This window comes from Epinephelus fuscoguttatus, linkage group LG19, assembly GCF_011397635.1.
Source record: "Epinephelus fuscoguttatus linkage group LG19, E.fuscoguttatus.final_Chr_v1".
Lineage (NCBI taxonomy): Eukaryota > Metazoa > Chordata > Actinopteri > Perciformes > Serranidae > Epinephelus > Epinephelus fuscoguttatus.
The window spans coordinates 35,208,364-35,226,186 of NC_064770.1; the positions used below are offsets into that span (position 1 = coordinate 35,208,364).

Genomic DNA, 17,823 nt, shown 5'->3' on the forward strand with positions numbered 1-17,823 from the left:
ATACATTGACAGTGCGTGGCTCAGTCCAGGGTCCAGCAACAACACAGCTGTGCTCCATTGACTCTAATGCAGTTGTTTCAGATTTCCTTCATTTTGCATCATTCATTCAGGCTGGTTTTGTGGATTTGGAGCTAAATGTTGTGCCTGGGGCACGTCGTGTATTAATGATACTCGTTACCTGGAGAGGTTGGAAAAAGATATACGTTTCTTCCCTGTTCCAAAACCAAAATCAAACCCTGAAAAGTGTAGGTTTACACTGTGATCTGTAGCCTATAGTTCGGCTTTAGCTTCTAACTACCTTTGTCTTTTTAACCTGTTGTTGCTGCTGAGTCAGTTTGACATCCTGGATATATCCTTCACAGACTGTAGACCCCTCTGTCCGCTTCTCTCTGGAATTCATTTTTCCAAAAGTATGATAATATCTCTTCAGGGAGTGATGTTAGTTACAGTGTGGGCTCCATGTTTACCGCGACAGCTTGTCGGCTTAGTGAAAGGTCAATTGTCACTCAAGAGTGCCAATGCAAACTTTGGTTTTATAATAACTGCTATGAAAGGAGGGCATGGTAGTTTGAGAGTACAGTCACTCGCCCAAAGCTCCCAGACAGCGGACCACCTATAATAATATCATAAACATCTCGGGTTATACTTTGTTGTGTGGTTGGTGTCATATGTCATGAATGGTCATGGGAATTTTATTATGTGTCCTTGAAAAGCTAAGGAGAAGTTTTCAATTTCTGTCCATGAAAACCTGTGGGAACCCTGGGGCATCATCCTAAATTACATTTTAATACAAAAAGGGAATTTTGTACTTAAAAGTTAAAAACATTAAAGATACCCACTTGATTTGTGTAACACCAACTTGCAAAGCCTCATATTAGCTTCAGTTGAACTCTATTGAAACAATAAATGTATCCCCATGTGAGTATTGTTTTAAGACAGATGTGAAGGGATGTCCTTCAAGGTGAAAGCTGTGGTCCTGCCTGCTCTAGAAACCGAACCCACTGACTGTGGATCTCCCAAAGGATTTCCTCACATAACTCAATCAGGACGTCTTTGAAATACTGGTAAGTACAATATGTTGCCCACTAGATGGCGTCATTTGTCTAGTTCTTTTTGGTCAGCTGACGTTTACAAACTAGTGCAGACACATTGGATTTAAATATTTCCTGTTTTCTTTGGCTGACCCTTCACAAATAATCAAAGGTTGTTTCATGGTCAAACTAACACATGCATGGAGAATACAGCATGTGACTTTCATTGGTTTCCATAAGCTAACTAATACATTTTCACTATGAATGCTCTGTAAGTTTTACTGCACATTATGTCAGACCTTTATGCTGACAGTCTTTTTCCAGGAAACATTTCTCAGAGCCTTGAACGTGTAAACTGCCGGGCCAGTGTCCTGCCTTTGTTACTGCATTCTTTCACTTTCCATTTCACTCGGCAGCAGCAGAGAGAAAGCTGAAGAGTGGACTGATCCACACAGAGAAACTTTGTAAGAACTCTGAGACTTCTTAGAAACAGCTCCGTTGCCCAGAAGCTGCCGTAAACACTGACATTATACAGACATGAATGTTGGCTGCGCGGGTGAAAACAACCCTAACAACATGCCTGGTGAGAAGGAAGATCAAGAGGAAGGTGATTATGAAAATGAACTCTGAATTCTCTGTTCTCTCTGTCTCTCTCTGTTTTTAGCTGCTCATAAAGACAAATGGTTGGAAATGAACTTTATTTGCATTTATTAACATTTTATGGGGAAAACCCATCACAGGAGTTTATAGTCACATGTGTGACTTCAGCAAACTGTTTCCTGTAAGCTGAGCGGGTGCAGGCATGTCTAAAAAAGGAGTAGGTGACAACGTGGGGAGCTAGTTTAGATTAGTTTCACTTTGCAGCAAAAAAAAGTTCTAGCACTTTATTTGCTCTTGTTCTTCTGCTTTTCTTTTTTGTGTCTAAAAATGGCTAAGAAAATAACGTCACTTCTGTATGATCACAGCGAGTGTGCAGTTATTGCATTTTAACCCTTTGATATACACGTGGGACGCTCCTCTGTAAGTGGGTTAACACTGACCCTTTTTAGAATCCTTGTATTTAAGTTTCACATAGAGTTTTTTGAAAGTTTGTAAAGTTTATGCATAAATTTTAATACATTTTTTTAAAGGAAGTGAGCAATAAACAAACTACTTATTTCTAGATTTGTGGACTTGAACTTTTTGACTTGAAAATACTCGTTACCTTTCCACAAGCCCAAAGATTTAAAAGTATGTGTCAGGAATCAATTAGTTTCCCTTCATTTCCTGAATCAACTCACATAAAGACTTATCAACCCCAGCAAGTCAACACTTATTTCCCTAGACCCACTTATTTCAAACTAATCCGACAGCATCCACTCAAGTTGCAGAGAACAATGAGGAACAAACATTATGTTACTGAGCGCTGGTTGTAAAAACAATAGATACTTTTGCTCACATACAGAAACTACGCAGTGGTCAGTAAAGAGTTGCGGTACACAAAACATGCGAGTTGGAAAGTACAGAGACGTAACAACTTCTAACTTTGACATTTTAAGTTGCACAAAGATTGGTAAGCTGAGGCTAATGTTAACACAGTTAGCAAGCTAATGTTTAGCCAGCATCAGCTTAACAGCTAAGAAACTAATTAAAAAACTTGTTTTAACAAATAAATTCAAATTTCAAAAAGCATTCAGGATTTTTTAATTTAATACTGTCATGACATTTGTTGAAGGGCGTGTTTGTTTAGGACTTGAAACTTGACTTCAGTCGACTTGGGACTTTACTTTGGACTTGCAAATGATGACAGTCTTTGCACTCAGGCCCCAAGTCAAGACTGACAAGTCACAAATCAAGTCTTAAGTCCTAAACTTTGAGTTTCGAGTCCTAGTCAAGTCATAACAAGCTCTTCACCAAACATAATGCCATTTTAACATCAGAGTAATAATATATTAAATTAACAGAAATTAAAAATGTTTAGTTTGTCCTCTGAGTTTGAACCAATCCAACGGCATCCACTTAAGTTGCAGAGAACAATGAAGAACTAAGGTTATGTTACGCAGTGCTAGTTGGAAAAAATTATACCACAGATAATTTTGCTCATACAAAAACTATGCAGTGGTCAACAATTAACAATTAACTTTGACATTTTAAGTTGCACAAAGATTGGTAAGCTGAGGCTAATATTACACAGTTAGCAAGCTAATGTTTAGCTAACATTAGCTTAACTTAGCTGAGAAAGTAATTAAACTTGTGTTAACACATAAATGCAAAATCTAAAAACCATTCAGGAGTTTTAATTTAATACTGTCATGACATTTGTTGAAGGGCATGTTTGTTTAAGACGCAAAAGTCAGAGTTTAGGACTTTGGATTTGACTTGGGACTTGTCAGTTGGCTTGGGACTTTACTTTGGACTTGCAAAATGACTTTCTCGGAACCCATCGGCTGTATTCGGTGTCTGACTTCCAGCAGACGGCGATACAGCCTCTGGGGGCAGACCCCCGATTTTTTGGCATTCCGGTTTGATTTGGGCGGAGGTGGCGAATTTCCATTTCCGACATATAAGTGAATATGCTGAACCATTGCGATGGATTCAGAGTTTGCAGTGACGACAATTATGTTCCGCCCCGTTAGTTCACCGCACGGACCGTTTAACCTGGCAACAACTGCAGCCGGCTCAAACGTGATTGATCAATATCACGCGGACTACAAACAGCCTACAACCGGAAACCAGGGCTCTTCTGCTCTTCTTCCGGAGGCAAGATCTCCGAGGTTTGCCTACAGACTCTACATTCATTGAATGTAGAGTCTGTATATAGAGACTAGCAAAAGGATGACAGTCTTTGCACTCAGGCCCCAAGTCAAGGCCCAAGTCAAGACGCACCAGTCCCATCTTAAGTCCAAAGTCCTAAATTTTGGGTCTCAAGTCCTAATTAAGTCATAACATGTTCTTGACCAAATATAATGCCATTTTAACATCAGAGTTATAATATATTAATTTCACAGAAATCATGAATGATTTTTAAAATATATATGTAAACATATTTTTGTTAAAGCAAGTTTGTTAAAAAGTAGTCTGAGTGGGTGGAAGTTCGCTGCATAGATCAGCCTCTCATTGGGCGGAACGAGCCACCCGCTGAAGTCCCGCCCTACCACCTCCGGTTGCCGTTTTCAACACGTCCTTTACTAACTTTTGCGATGTTTGATCTTGCGGGGATGTAGCCATTTTTCTGCCATGGTTCACGTCCTGTAGGCGATATTTTTGTGGGCGTGTTACACCAAAACCTGTTTCCCCCCGGCAATATTTTTGCAAGTGCACCGTTGCTGTGGCACCGCCCAGAACGATTGTGATTGGTTGAAAGAAATACAAGCAGCCGGGGCGTTTTTTTCTCCAATCTTAAAGTGAGCGTCGGCGCAGCGAGACCTTTCTTTTCTTGAGAAAGGTCTGGTGAGCGAGACTAGTTAAAAAGTTACTTAGCTGTTAAGCCAATGTTAGCTAAGTATTAGCTTGCTAAATATGTTATCATGAGCCTCATTCTTTGTGCAGCTCCAAAGCTGGAAGTTGTTGCACCTCTCTCTGTAATTTTTGACCCACACATTTTGGATACTAAAGTTCATTTTTTGTTGACCACCGCATTGTTTTGTACACAAACCAAATTATCTTTGCTTTCATTTTATCCAGCCAGCCCTCAGTAACTTAACTTCTTTATGGTTCTCTGCTGCACCTCACTTTATTGCTGTTAGATTGGTTCAAACAAAGTTGATCATCATTTCCGGAATTAGGTGTCGACTTCCATTTTAATGTGAGTTGATTGAGGAAAGGAAGGGAAAATAATTGCCTCGTGGCACAGTTTTTAAATATTATACTTTCCAGTCCTTTTGCTTTGGGGTAGGTATCAAGTATTCTCAAGTCCAAGTCCAAGGGTAGTCATTGGTGTCTTTTTTGAGTTTGTCAAGTCTATAGTCATCAAATTTGTGACTTGAGTCTGAATTAAGTCCAGTTCATTAACTCATGTCCACACCTCTGGTATTTGCCTCTAAAATCGAGTATGCGTTAAACTAAAGTGTTCACCATCAAACATACAAAATCCAAGAAAATATGAGAAATGAGAGCAACAGTGATCAAGGCAAGATCAGCATTTACTTGTGTTTAATTGTTTAGTAAGATGTTTCCTGTTTGTTGAATTCACAGAGCACTTGAGGATCATGCTTCTAGGGAAGAGCGGGGTAGGCAAGAGCTCGAGTGGGAACACCATCCTCGGGCGACAGGTGTTCATCTCAGACATGAGGTTGGAGAGAGTCACTAAATACTGTGAAAAGGTATGCGGGATCGTTAAGAATGTGCCTGACTCTATCACTGGAAAAGTGGGCGATGTGCCTGTTGCTGTGATCGACACACCTGGCTTTTTTGAGACAGACCGCAACAAGGAGGTGATTGTGCGAGATATTCTCAAGCGTGTCAAACTCCTGGAACAAGGACCTCACGTCTTTGTGTTAGTGTACCCCATTGGAAGGATGACTCAGGAAGACCAAGATACCAACAAGCTGATCGAAGCAATGTTTGGCCCGAGAGTGTGGGACTACACCATCGTGCTGTTCACCCATGGCGATCGTTTGGACGGAAAAACCATAAACGATGTGATCACAAAGAGTGAAGTCAACCTCCGCAACTTCATACGCAAATGCACCGGTGGCTTCCATGTCTTCAACAACAAGAACCCGCAGGAGCAGGACCAGGTGACAAGCTTCATGGCAAAGATCCAGACCCTGATGGCCCTGAATGGAGGGGGTCATTACAACACGGCCCTGTATCCCAAACCGGAGAGGATGATTAGGGAGAAACAGTTGAGCATCCTGGCGGAGAGAAACAAAAAGATCACCGACAAGGAGGAAAAGCTGCCAGATCATTTCAAGGATGAAGAGCTGGAGATGGAGAGGAAGAAGCTGTGGAGGAGAGAGGAGGACAAAGCAAGAGAGGCCGCAGAGAATTACATCTCCAAAAGCTCCTTAATTCGGAAAATCATCTTCATACTGGTAGCAATAGCAGGGATCTGTTTTATTTGTAACACACCGAATGTGTGTTTTCTGATAGGAGTTGCAGTTGTTATTTTGATTTTTTTCAGGGAGTCTATTCTTAATCTGTTAATTTCAGGAGAAAACACATGGCTTCAAAAGAAAAATCAATAAGTGTAGTCTGAGATATTGACGCACTGTTAAGCCCGGGTCAGACCAAAGATTTGCAATGAGACATAACCGTTTTACGTCGCAGAGAGAAGTTGCAGCGGGGTGAACTGACCGGTCTCAGCTCAGCTCAAGCCGGCTGATGGTGTCACCTGTGACTCAGCTTGTTGAGTCACCAGTCGGCTTGTGGTGAAGTCAGCTGGTCAAGTCAACTTGAAAGCAGATGTTCACTTCTTGTGGCATTTTCTGACACCAGCCTTCTGTCCCCGCTGAGCCCAAGTCCACCTCATTTACATCCCTGCAGCTGTTGGCACGTACGGGCTCATGCTGTTTTCGAAAAGCTTTCGGATACGGATGAAACGAAGCAGTGCCACTGGAGATAGTGGAGGCCGTGTAGCATAGTTCAAGCAAGGCACGACCGCAGGAGACGGCGAAGGCATTTAAAAAAAATGACGGAACAAAATATTTAAGGGCCTTGCAGTCCACCATCATAGAAAACGCTGCCTCCATAAAAAGGTACATAAGTATGACCTCCTCCATTGTTGCCTCGTTGCAGACGAGTTCCAACTTGTCTTGGCGTGAATCTTTGGTCTGAACTGAGTTTTAAGAATGACTCATCTACATCCGTATTACTCAAGTCTATAATGGATGTTCAGTTGGTGTAATGGATTTTATTCCAAATAATCCATTTGATAAAAATGTTTTTGTAAATGTAACAGTTTATAATTCAAAAACAGAAAAGCGTTTGTTTTTATAGCTTTCTTACTCGCTTTAATCCACTCGCACATGACGCAACTGTGAAAATACCAAGAAAAATACATTGTGTTTCAAGTGATTCAGTGTTTTATCATCAATAAATGTCAGTAAGAAAAAAAATAAATGAATTTCTCAAGCAGTTAATCTGTGTATTTTATGATTATTTTGTCGTCTGCATGTGCCTGTAAGTGTGTGTCTCTGCTGGTCGGTCTTCACCGTCAGCTGACCGTCACTGTGGTCATGAGTGTGTGCTGCTCAGTGTTTCAGTTTGTTTCCTCTGTTGAGGGGCAGATGAGGTAAGAACTGCTATTTTAATTTTTTCAGCAGTTAGCCCGGGGATTCTGAACAAAGGTGAAGTTGTTTTTATAGTTTGATGTAGCCTGCTGCAGTTTTATGAAACAAGTATGCATGGCCAGAGCAAACAGATGTTATGACATGATGCAGAGTGTGTTTGCTCACCTGTTTGCTGTACACCAGTCATAGCAGCCAGAAATGCCTGATGAGTGCACAGTACATACAACATACTGATGATAATCTTATGCCTTGGTATAGAGCATGTAGTAGCAGACAGTAGGCCTAGAGCATCTGCTTCTTCAAAAGCCCATGAGTCATGTACAGCTTGGCATGAATTAGTCACACACATTCACAGGTCAGTTTAAAGATGAGTGAACTTCTGCTTTGTCTCTGACTGGGACACTTAAAGGGGAAGTACGCCATTTTAAACCCATTTTATCCCAGTGGTGTCAGACAGTTCAAAAATATTTTAGCGAACATAAACAACTCTTTCCCAAATTCAAAAACGACAGTGCTAAAACTCAAATATGTGATGTCACAGGGTATGAAGTCTGGAGCTGATCCACATACAGTGAATGGTGAGAGATGTTCTAGATGACACTGAGAGCAGCCACGGGATACACCTTAGTTTATGGGGACATTATCAGTTTCAGACCTGAGAACACTACAACAGAATTAGAGCTCACTTGGGTAGAAAAAGAAAACAAACATACTGTGGGTCAATAAAAATCAGTGTTCTATTCGTTGTCCAGGGTGCAGCTTCAGACTTTATACCCTATGACATCACAAGTTTGAGACGAACTTACCACAGACATGCAGAGGGCGGCACCACCTGTCCTACATAGTCGCAAGACACACAGATGTTGTAGTTGTTTAGTGTCTCTTTGTGGTTGTTTTGTATCCTATTGGTCATTTGACTCTCCTTGTAGATGCTTTGGTTCTTTGTTCTCATTTTCAGTCTCTTTGTAGTCACTGAGTCTCCTTGTAGTCTTTTTGAGTCTCCTTGTAGTCACTGAGTCTCCTTGTAGTCTTTTTGAGTCTCCTTGTAGTCTTTGAGTCTCCTTGTAGTCTTTTTGAGTCTCCTTGTAGTCACTGAGTCTCCTTGTAGTCTTTTTGAGTCTCCTTGTAGTCACTGAGTCTCCTTGTAGTCTTTTTGAGTCTCCTTGTAGTCACTGAGTCTCCTTGTAGTCTTTGAGTCTCCTTGTAGTCTTTTTGAGTCTCCTTGTAGTCACTGAGTCTCCTTGTAGTCATTTTGAGTCTCCTTGTAGTCTTTGAGTCTCCTTGTAGTCTTTTTGAGTCTCCTTGTAGTCACTGAGTCTCCTTGTAGTCTTTTTGAGTCTCCTTGTAGTCTTTGAGTCTCCTTGTAGTCTTTTTGAGTCTCTTTGTAGTTGCTTTGCATTTCTTTGTAGTCATTTGGAGTCTCCTTGTAGTCATTCTGAGTCTCTTTGTAGTTGCTTTGCATTCCTTTGTAGTCATTTTGAGTCTCTTTGTAGTCACCGAGTCTCCTTGTAGTCATTCTGAGTCTCTTTGTAGTTGCTTTGCATTTCCTTGTAGTCATTCTGAGTCTCTTTGTAGTCACTGAGTCTCCTTGTAGTCATTCTGAGTCTCTTTGTAGTTGCTTTGCATTTCCTTGTAGTCATTCTGAGTCTCCTTGTAGTCACTGAGTCTCCTTGTAGTCATTCTGAGTCTCTTTGTAGTTGCTTTGCATTTCTTTGTTGTCATTTTGAGTCTCTTTGTAGTCACTGAGTCTCCTTGTAGTCATTTTGAGTCTCTTTGTAGTCACTGGGTCTCCTTGTAGTCATTCTTAGTCTCCTTGTAGTCATTCTGAGTCTCCTTGTAGTCATTCTGAGTCTCTTTGTAGTTGCTTTGCATTTCTTTGTAGTCATTCTGAGTCTCTTTGTAGTCATTCTGAGTCTCCTTGTAGTCATTCTTAGTCTCCTTGTAGTCATTCTGAGTCTCCTTGTAGTCATTCTTAGTCTCCTTGTAGTCATTCTGAGTCTCTTTGTAGTTGCTTTGCATTTCTTTGTAGTCATTCTGAGTCTCTTTGTAGTCACTGAGTCTCCTTGTAGTCATTTTGAGTCTCTTTGTAGTCACTGGGTCTCCTTGTAGTCATTCTTAGTCTCCTTGTAGTCATTCTGAGTCTCCTTGTAGTCATTCTGAATCTCCTTGTAGTCATTCTGAGTCTCTTTGTAGTTGCTTTGCATTTCTTTGTAGTCATTCTGAGTCTCTTTGTAGTCACTGAGTCTCCTTGTAGTCATTCTTAGTCTCCTTGTAGTCATTCTGAGTCTCCTTGTAGTCATTCTTAGTCTCCTTGTAGTCATTCTGAGTCTCTTTGTAGTTGCTTTGCATTTCTTTGTAGTCATTCTGAGTCTCTTTGTAGTCACTGAGTCTCCTTGTAGTCATTCTGAGTCTCCTTGTAGTCATTCTGAGTCTCTTTGTAGTTGCTTTGCATTTCTTTGTAGTCATTCTGAGTCTCCTTGTAGTCATTTTGAGTCTCTTTGTAGTCACTGAGTCTCCTTGTAGTCATTCTGAGTCTCTTTGTAGTTGCTTTGCATTTCTTTGTTGTCATTCTGAGTCTCTTTGTAGTCACTGAGTCTCCTTGTAGTCATTTTGAGTCTCTTTGTAGTCACTGGGTCTCCTTGTAGTCATTCTGAGTCTCCTTGTAGTCATTCTGAATCTCCTTGTAGTCATTCTGAGTCTCTTTGTAGTTGCTTTGCATTTCTTTGTAGTCATTCTGAGTCTCTTTGTAGTCACTGAGTCTCCTTGTAGTCATTCTTAGTCTCCTTGTAGTCATTCTGAGTCTCCTTGTAGTCATTCTGAGTCTCTTTGTAGTTGCTTTGCATTTCTTTGTAGTCATTCTGAGTCTCCTTGTAGTCACTGAGTCTCCTTGTAGTCATTCTGAGTCTCTTTGTAGTTGCTTTGCATTTCTTTGTAGTCATTCTGAGTCTCCTTGTAGTCATTCTGAGTCTCCTTGTAGTCACTGAGTCTCCTTGTAGTCATTCTGAGTCTCTTTGTAGTTGCTTTGCATTTCTTTTGAGTCATTCCTCCTTAGTGTCATTCTGAGTCTCTTTGTAGTTGCTTTGCATTTCTTTGACTGAGTCATTTGAGTCTCTTGTAGTCATTTTCCCATTTCTGAGTCCCAGTGGTGTCAGACAGTTCTATTTGTAGTCTTCAACTCTTTCCCAAATTCGTAGTCAGTTCTCTCTTGTAGTCATTTCTATGAGTCTTTGTAGCTGAGTCCACATACAGTGAATGGTGAGAGATGTTGTAGTCATTCTGAGTCTCCTTGTAGTCATTCTGAGTCTTTGTAGTCATTAGTCTCTTGTAGACATTATCAGTCTTCAGACCTGAGTCACTGAGAATTGTAGTCATTCTGAGTCGTAGAAAATGTCTCCTTGTAGTCATTCTGAGTCTCTTTGTAGTCAGCTGAGTCTTTGTAGTCATTCTGACATCACAAGTTTGAGTGCTTTCTTTGTAGTTCTTCTGAGTCTCCTTGTAGTCATTCTGAGTCTCCTTGTAGTCACTGAGTCTCCTTGTAGTCATTCTGAGTCTCTTTGTAGTTGCTTTGCATTTCTTTGTAGTCATTCTGAGTCTCCTTGTAGTCATTCTGAGTCTCCTTGTAGTCTTAGTGCTTCTCTTTGGAGTCTTTTTGCTTCTCTTTGTAGTCATTTTGAGTCTCTTTGTAGTCACTGAGTCTCCTTGTAGTCATTCTGAGTCTCTTTGTAGTTGCTTTGCATTTCTTTGTAGTCATTCTGAGTCTCCTTGTAGTCATTCTGAGTCTCCTTGTAGTCACTGAGTCTCCTTGTAGTCATTCTGAGTCTCTTTGTAGTTGCTTTGCATTTCTTTGTAGTCATTCTGAGTCTCCTTGTAGTCATTCTGAGTCTCTTTGTAGTTGCTTTGCATTTCTTTGTAGTCATTTTGAGTCTCTTTGTAGTCACTGAGTCTCCTTGTAGTCATTCTGAGTCTCTTTGTAGTTGCTTTGAGTCTCCTTTTTTTCATTTTGAGTCTCTTTGTAGTCACTGAGTCTCCTTGTAGTCATTCTTAGTCTCCTTGTAGTCATTCTGAGTCTCCTTGTAGTCATTCTGAGTCTCTTTGTAGTTGCTTTGCATTTCTTTGTAGTCATTCTGAGTCTCCTTGTAGTCACTGAGTCTCCTTGTAGTCATTCTGAGTCTCTTTGTAGTTGCTTTGCATTTCTTTGTAGTCATTCTGAGTCTCCTTGTAGTCATTCTGAGTCTCCTTGTAGTCACTGAGTCTCCTTGTAGTCATTCTGAGTCTCTTTGTAGTTGCTTTGCATTTCTTTGTAGTCATTCTGAGTCTCCTTGTAGTCATTCTGAGTCTCCTTGTAGTCATTCTGAGTCTCTTTGTAGTTGCTTTGCATTTCTTTGTAGTCATTTTGAGTCTCTTTGTAGTCACTGAGTCTCCTTGTAGTCATTCTGAGTCTCTTTGTAGTTGCTTTGCATTTCTTTGTAGTCATTTTGAGTCTCTTTGTAGTCACTGAGTCTCCTTGTAGTCATTCTGAGTCTCCTTGTAGTTGCTTTGCATTTCTTTGTAGTCATTTTGAGTCTCTTTGTAGTCACTGAGTCTCCTTGTAGTCATTCTGAGTCTCCTTGTAGTCATTCTGAGTCTCTTTGTAGTTGCTTTGCATTTCTTTGTAGTCATTTTGAGTCTCTTTGTAGTCACTGAGTCTCCTTGTAGTCATTCTGAGTCTCTTTGTAGTTGCTTTGCATTTCTTTGTAGTCATTTTGAGTCTCTTTGTAGTCACTGAGTCTCCTTGTAGTCATTTTGAGTCTCTTTGTAGTCACTGAGTCTCCTTGTAGTCATTCTGAGTCTCCTTGTAGTTGCTTTGCATTTCTTTGTAGTCATTTTGAGTCTCTTTGTAGTCACTGAGTCTCCTTGTAGTCATTTTGAGTCTCTTTGTAGTCACTGAGTCTCCTTGTAGTCTTTTTGAGTCTCTTTGTAGTCACTGAGTCTCCTTGTAGTCATTTTGAGTCTCTTTGTAGTTGCTTTGCATTTCTTTGTAGTCATTTTGAGTCTCTTTGTAGTCACTGAGTCTCCTTGTAGTCATTCTGAGTCTCCTTGTAGTTGCTTTGCATTTCTTTGTAGTCATTCTGAGTCTCTTTGTAGTCACTGAGTCTCCTTGTAGTCATTCTGAGTCTCTTTGTAGTTGCTTTGCATTTCTTTGTAGTCATTTTAAGTCTCTTTGTAGTCACTGAGTCTCCTTGTAGTCTTTTTGAGTCTCCTTGTAGTCACTGAGTCTCCTTGTAGTCTTTTTGAGTCTCCTTGTAGTCACTGAGTCTCTTTGTAGTCACCGAGTCTCCTTGTAGTCATTCTGAGTCTCTTTGTAGTTGCTTTGCATTTCTTTGTAGTCATTTTGAGTCTCTTTGTAGTCATTTTGAGTCTCTTTGTAGTCACTGAGTCTCCTTGTAGTCACTGAGTCTCCTTGTAGTCATTTTGAGTGTGTTTGGAGATGTTTTTGTTCTTTGTACTTACTTTGAATCTCCCTGTAATTGCTTTGCATCTCTTTGTAGTCATTTCGAGTCTCTTACAGATGCTTTGTTTGTCTTTGAGGTCATTTTGTGTCCCTTCATAGCTGATTAAGTCTCTTTGTGGTCATTTTGAGTTCTCATTTGTCCACTCTACTGCATGCACTGATGTAAAGAAACCTCCTGAAAATGTAGTTATATTGACGTCCTCTGGGATGATTTTGTATTTAACTGGCTGACGGCTGATTTACATTTATTAGTATAGTTACCTTGGTAACAATGTTCTCAGCTCTCATGCATTAACCCAAAAACTAAACTTAAATGTCAATCTTTACAATGTAATTTTTTTCATGATAAAATGAATTTCCTCTTGAAATCTGTGTTCTGTGTTAGGCTTCTGCTGATATGTGCAGACTGAAACAGAAGTTTTATTTGTGCACGTGAACAGAAAGTCATCAGTCTGACATTTGGCCTTTTAGTTAGAAGGACACCATATTTATATTTGCAAAAAGACTCCGACAGTATTTGTAATCAGCCACACTTGCATTCACAAGTCAAAAATAGAACACATCCTTATTTTGTACATTTGTATTTACACTTCAGTCACAGCAGTGAGTGTGAAACATTTGTTACGACCACAGCCACTATTCTGTCATGTCTTTCTCCTCTTCATCATTTCCCCCCTCGTCTTCCTCCTCTTCATCATCTTCGTCAAAGTATTTATCCTCTGCATCTCTGCTGACTATGTCCAAGTTGTCGTAGTCTGGATTCTCGTCCACCTCACTGTAATAGACACACAAGCAATCACCCAGAATAAGGTCATACTTAGATAAAACGAGCTCTGGATACACTGTTTAATGTCTGTGTATCAAAAATGCAGCCTTTATATCGTGTGAATGCCAGCTGAGTGGCGGTGTGACTGACCTGTAGTTGAAATCCTTGTCTTTGCCATCTAGGAAGCGCTGATGCATCTGACTGATGAACTCCTCCTTGAGCAGAGCCTTCTCCTCTGCGGTGGGCTCCCATTCCTTCTGCTGGACAGTGTTATCTGCAGTAGGAACAAGGAGACAGATCATAAAGTAATGGACATTTACTCCATGACGTCACCCGTTAGTTTGATGACTCAGGTTTTTAAGCCTTGAGTTTGACCTTTTGATCGTCACCATCTTGGATCTCTGGAGCCAGAAGTAATATTTCGGCCGACAAAGTGGAGTTGTGGGGGAAATGAGGGTCTGTGTGGTTTGACTCCCTTTTGGAGCCAGGCTCAGGTGGCCATTTGAGGAACTGCAGTTTTTGACACTCCCACATTGGATTAATATCAGCCCCAGAGGTTGCTGCTTCAGGGAGACACAAAATGACTAATGGAGACAGAGAAAAAAGGAGAATCCATCCATCCATTTTCATCCACTTATCCGGGGCCGGGTCGGGGGGGCAGCAGGCCAAGCAAAGCACCCCAGACGTCCCTCTCCCCTGCAACACTTCCCAGCTCCTCCTGGGGGACCCCGAGGTGTTCCCATGCCAGACGAGATATGTAATCCCTCCAGTGTGTTCTGGGTCTGCCCCGGGGCCTCCTATCAGTGGGAACCTGATCAGATGCCCGAACCACCTCAACTGACCCCTTTTGAACTACTCTGAGCTCCTCTCTAAGGCTGAGAGCAGACACCCCACGGAGGAAACTTATTTCTTCTGCTTGTATCTGCGATCTCATTCTTTCGGTCACTACCCAGAGCTCATGACCATAGGTGAGGGTTGGGACGTAGATGGACCAGTAAATCAAAAGCTTTGCCTCCTGGCTCAGCTCCCTCTTCACCACGACAGTTTGGCGCAGTGCCCTCATCACCGCAGAAGCCTCGCCAAACCACCGATCCATCTCACGCTCCATTCTACCCTCACTCGTGAACAAGACCCCGAGATACTTGAACTCGCTTGAGGCAGTAACTCTCACCCAACCCAGATGGTCAATCCACTGAGAATCCAAGGAGAATTCAAGCCGTAAGGGCAGAGAAACAACATTTTATAACTTCAGCCTCTCTCACCTTCGTCGTCATCCTCCTCCTCCTCCAGTGCTCCCTCCTCTCTCTCCTGCTCCTCCTGTAGCCGGTTCTGGATGAGACGCTCCTGGTAGGAGTTGAGGAGGAGGTGGGCGAGCCCTCCTGTGCTTCCCGCCGGTGCCCCTGGTCCCCCCTGTGTATTGTCCAGCATGGCCTCCTGGGAGCGCTCAAACACCTGAAACATTAGTCATTCAGAACTTACTAAAATACTGCCTCAACTGAACTGTTAATGATGAAATAACTCTGCATCGTGCTCTCACCTCCTCATCAGTCAGGTACTGGCCAATATATTGTTCATACAGCAGCGGCTCCCTCATCCTCATCTGCTCCTCACTGAAATACTCACCCTCTAGAGGAGGGAATACGGCAGAGGAACAAAAGGGGTGACACAGTGGGAGGGAAAGAAGTACTTCGTCAGGCGTACAGTACATACAATACAACACTGCCAGTGATTAGTGTAGGGATTGCTGGGGCGGCAGTAAAGTAAAACCAAAACTATCTGCACAATACAAGTGGCAAGTGGAAAATATGTTATGTAAACTTACCTTTTAAAAAGAGAGCAGACACTTTTAGCCCATTCTAACGCAGCTACAGTAAAATGAATTTATCAATATTTTTTTTTTGTTTCAGCTGACAAAACAAATCCCCTACCCCTCTGCAGGGCTCTGAGGGCAGCATAGCGGTGGTTTCGAACCCTCGTCCTGTTGGTGCATCCTGCTGCTCGTCTCTGTATCACCTTGCTGTAGTGAGCAGCTCGTGGATCTGAGCTGACGTGGGCAAACGCTGGCAGGTCCTGGGGCTTGAGGCAGGCCTGGAAATAGGGGGAGAGCAGATAACACAACAACAAGAAAAGGTTAGCACAAAAACTATGTCAGACAGGAGTCAGGTTAATTTCCAGGGCTGGTACCTGCGGTTATTCCACAGGCTAGTTAATAACATGTCGGGCAGGAAATCCAAAGTGTGGGATCATTTTGAGAAGGTGAAGGACGAACCCAAGGTGATATGTAAACTCATCTTCATTGGTCGACTACAAACATGACGTATCATCTGAAACATGGAAGTAGCTACATGCCCATTAGCCCACAGCGTCATTAACAGGCGGCTCGCTCAGTGTGTGACGTGCACTTGGAGATAAAATATAGGCCTATATTAATGAAGGTTCATTAGTACGGTTTGTATTTCTCTGTAATGTAGCACAGTGTTAACAATGTTACTGATACTATTCTTTCTCACACCTTCAACTCAAACCACCAAAATATATCATTTAATCATTACATTAATATCCTCAGAAGATGATCACTAACATTAGGTAGGGAAAAAGCAGATATATCGATAACTCTATTGGTTATTTGTCAAATAAGTTGTTACATATCGGCATAACATATATTGGCAGAAAGTCTAATATCGTGCTACCAGCATATATAAAGTCCCCTTCAGCTGCTGCCCAGATTATATAAACACGTATATGCGGGCAAATAAACACACACAGACACACACATTTGTTGAGCCGTGCACACGTACATGGTACCTCTCCAGGAACACCAGGGGTCTGCTCCTGTACTGCTGCAGCAGCTCCTCTCTGCGCTCCTTCAGGCTCAGCTCAGCCTCTCCTTGCTGCTGGCTCTTCACCAGGCTCCCACTCTTGGCTACGGCCTCTATCATGTCATTTACACACGTGGACTCAGCGTGGCTCGCGTGCTGTGTGATGAGCAGACACACAGTCATGATATTGTGTGTAGATATGTGCATTATAAGCACTGAAACAGAGCTGATGCTGTCGGTCTCACCTGGGTGTGCTCCCGTGGCTGCTGGGTGGCTGTGGGGTTGATTAAATCACATCTCTCGGACCGTGTCACCGGGTCTTCCTCCGGTAACTCACCCTTGCCTTTAGTCTCCCTCAGACACGGTTGTGTTTTAACCGGTGGGTCGATTTCACCCCACATAACTGCTAACTAGCAACGTGTTTCCAGTGGCTCTCTTTATGAAGCTACAGTGAACTAGCACAAGCTAGCTAACGTTCATGTACGTCGTCAGATTAAGTCTAACTTGATATTAGAGAACTGAATATGTTGTCATGGACACCGAAAATGTCTGGTAAGTTTTCCTGATTTGGTGTGAACATTCCCATATGGAAAAAGTAATTAATAACAGGTTAATTACACATATTTGTTTCACTTGTGTAGCATTAGCTGTGTTTTGCCGCCATGTTGGTCCGTCACAATTACTGGCCCCTCCTCTGTTGTGACCGAAAGAATGGTTCCGCTGTTGATCTTGTCGCCCTCTGGTGGAAGCTTTGTGACCATAGAGAGAAGTGGAGTATTATACAGATGTACATTTAATTATTTAATAATTAAAAAAAGAAAAACATGGAGATATATTGTAAATGTGTAATTATAAAACAGATCTGCAAGTATACCAAGCAAAGTCCACAAATATGATATAAGTCCACCAAAGACAGAGTATAATAGAAGGAATCACCTTGTTGTTTACAAATACTTCCGGGTAGAAAACCAGCAGAGTTCATATATATATATATATCACATTTTTCACGTCACTGTATCACCGTGTAGACTAATCTGCTGTTTGTAAAGTCTACAAACACAATGACTGAACAAACATTACTATTTCTGTGTGCACGTTTTGTAATTAATAACATGGTTATCGTAGATTAGCTGGGCTAACTGTTAGCTGTTAGCCGTTAGCGGTTTCTGTAATAACCTAATAACTCAGTAACTCAATAAACGGTCGGTGAAAAAAATATATTTTCCAGCAGATATCTTATTTACAACATGATTGAGCTAGCAAAGCAGTTTTGTGTTGCTATGTGTGGTATTTATTCAGTTTTGGGAAATCACGATGTCTAGAAAGCATCAGTGGCTGCAGCTGACAGGGACAGCTAACAGCAGCAGCAAAGCTAACATCATGACGTCATCTGTTAAAAGCCTCCCGTTGTCGGATACGACATGAAACTACTCCAGTTAACTCAATCATGTTGTAAGTAAGACATCTGTGGATGCCACGCCATGACCAAGTGGCTGGCATAGTG

General features: G+C 41.7%; 2 protein-coding genes across 2 annotated transcripts; one reads left to right on the forward strand and one right to left on the reverse strand.

Annotated features, from left to right (window-relative positions):
• The first annotated feature begins 369 nt into the window (after positions 1 to 369).
• Positions 370 to 7,093, forward strand: LOC125879117 (GTPase IMAP family member 7-like). Its single transcript, XM_049560768.1, has 3 exons — positions 370 to 1,064; positions 1,448 to 1,638; positions 5,205 to 7,093. The coding sequence occupies exons 2-3, from the start codon at positions 1,569 to 1,571 to the stop codon at positions 6,197 to 6,199; spliced, it is 1,065 nt and encodes a 354-aa protein (XP_049416725.1). The 5' UTR covers positions 370 to 1,064; positions 1,448 to 1,568; the 3' UTR covers positions 6,200 to 7,093.
• Positions 7,094 to 13,135: 6,042 nt separating this feature from the next.
• On the reverse strand, positions 13,136 to 17,018 carry ccdc97 (coiled-coil domain containing 97). The gene is made up of 7 exons (XM_049560771.1): positions 16,565 to 17,018; positions 16,299 to 16,475; positions 15,429 to 15,588; positions 15,038 to 15,126; positions 14,763 to 14,952; positions 13,651 to 13,774; positions 13,136 to 13,509 (listed from the first exon to the last, which is right to left on the reverse strand). Exons 1-7 carry the CDS (start codon positions 16,718 to 16,720, stop codon positions 13,371 to 13,373), a joined length of 1,035 nt encoding a protein of 344 aa, XP_049416728.1. The 5' UTR covers positions 16,721 to 17,018; the 3' UTR covers positions 13,136 to 13,370.
• Positions 17,019 to 17,823: the final 805 nt, after the last annotated feature.

Coding starts and splice junctions, on each gene's coding strand:
- LOC125879117 (XM_049560768.1), top strand. CDS start 1,569: ATGAATGTTGGCTGCGCGGGTGAAAACAACCCTAACAACATGCCTGGT. Junction 1,639..5,204: donor GAAGGAAGATCAAGAGGAAG/GTGATTATGAAA, acceptor TTGAATTCACAG/AGCACTTGAGGATCATGCTT.
- ccdc97 (XM_049560771.1), bottom strand. CDS start 16,720: ATGTGGGGTGAAATCGACCCACCGGTTAAAACACAACCGTGTCTGAGG. Junction 16,476..16,564: donor AGCCACGGGAGCACACCCAG/GTGAGACCGACA, acceptor CTCATCACACAG/CACGCGAGCCACGCTGAGTC. Junction 15,589..16,298: donor TGTTCCTGGAGAGGTACCAT/GTACGTGTGCAC, acceptor CCCTATTTCCAG/GCCTGCCTCAAGCCCCAGGA.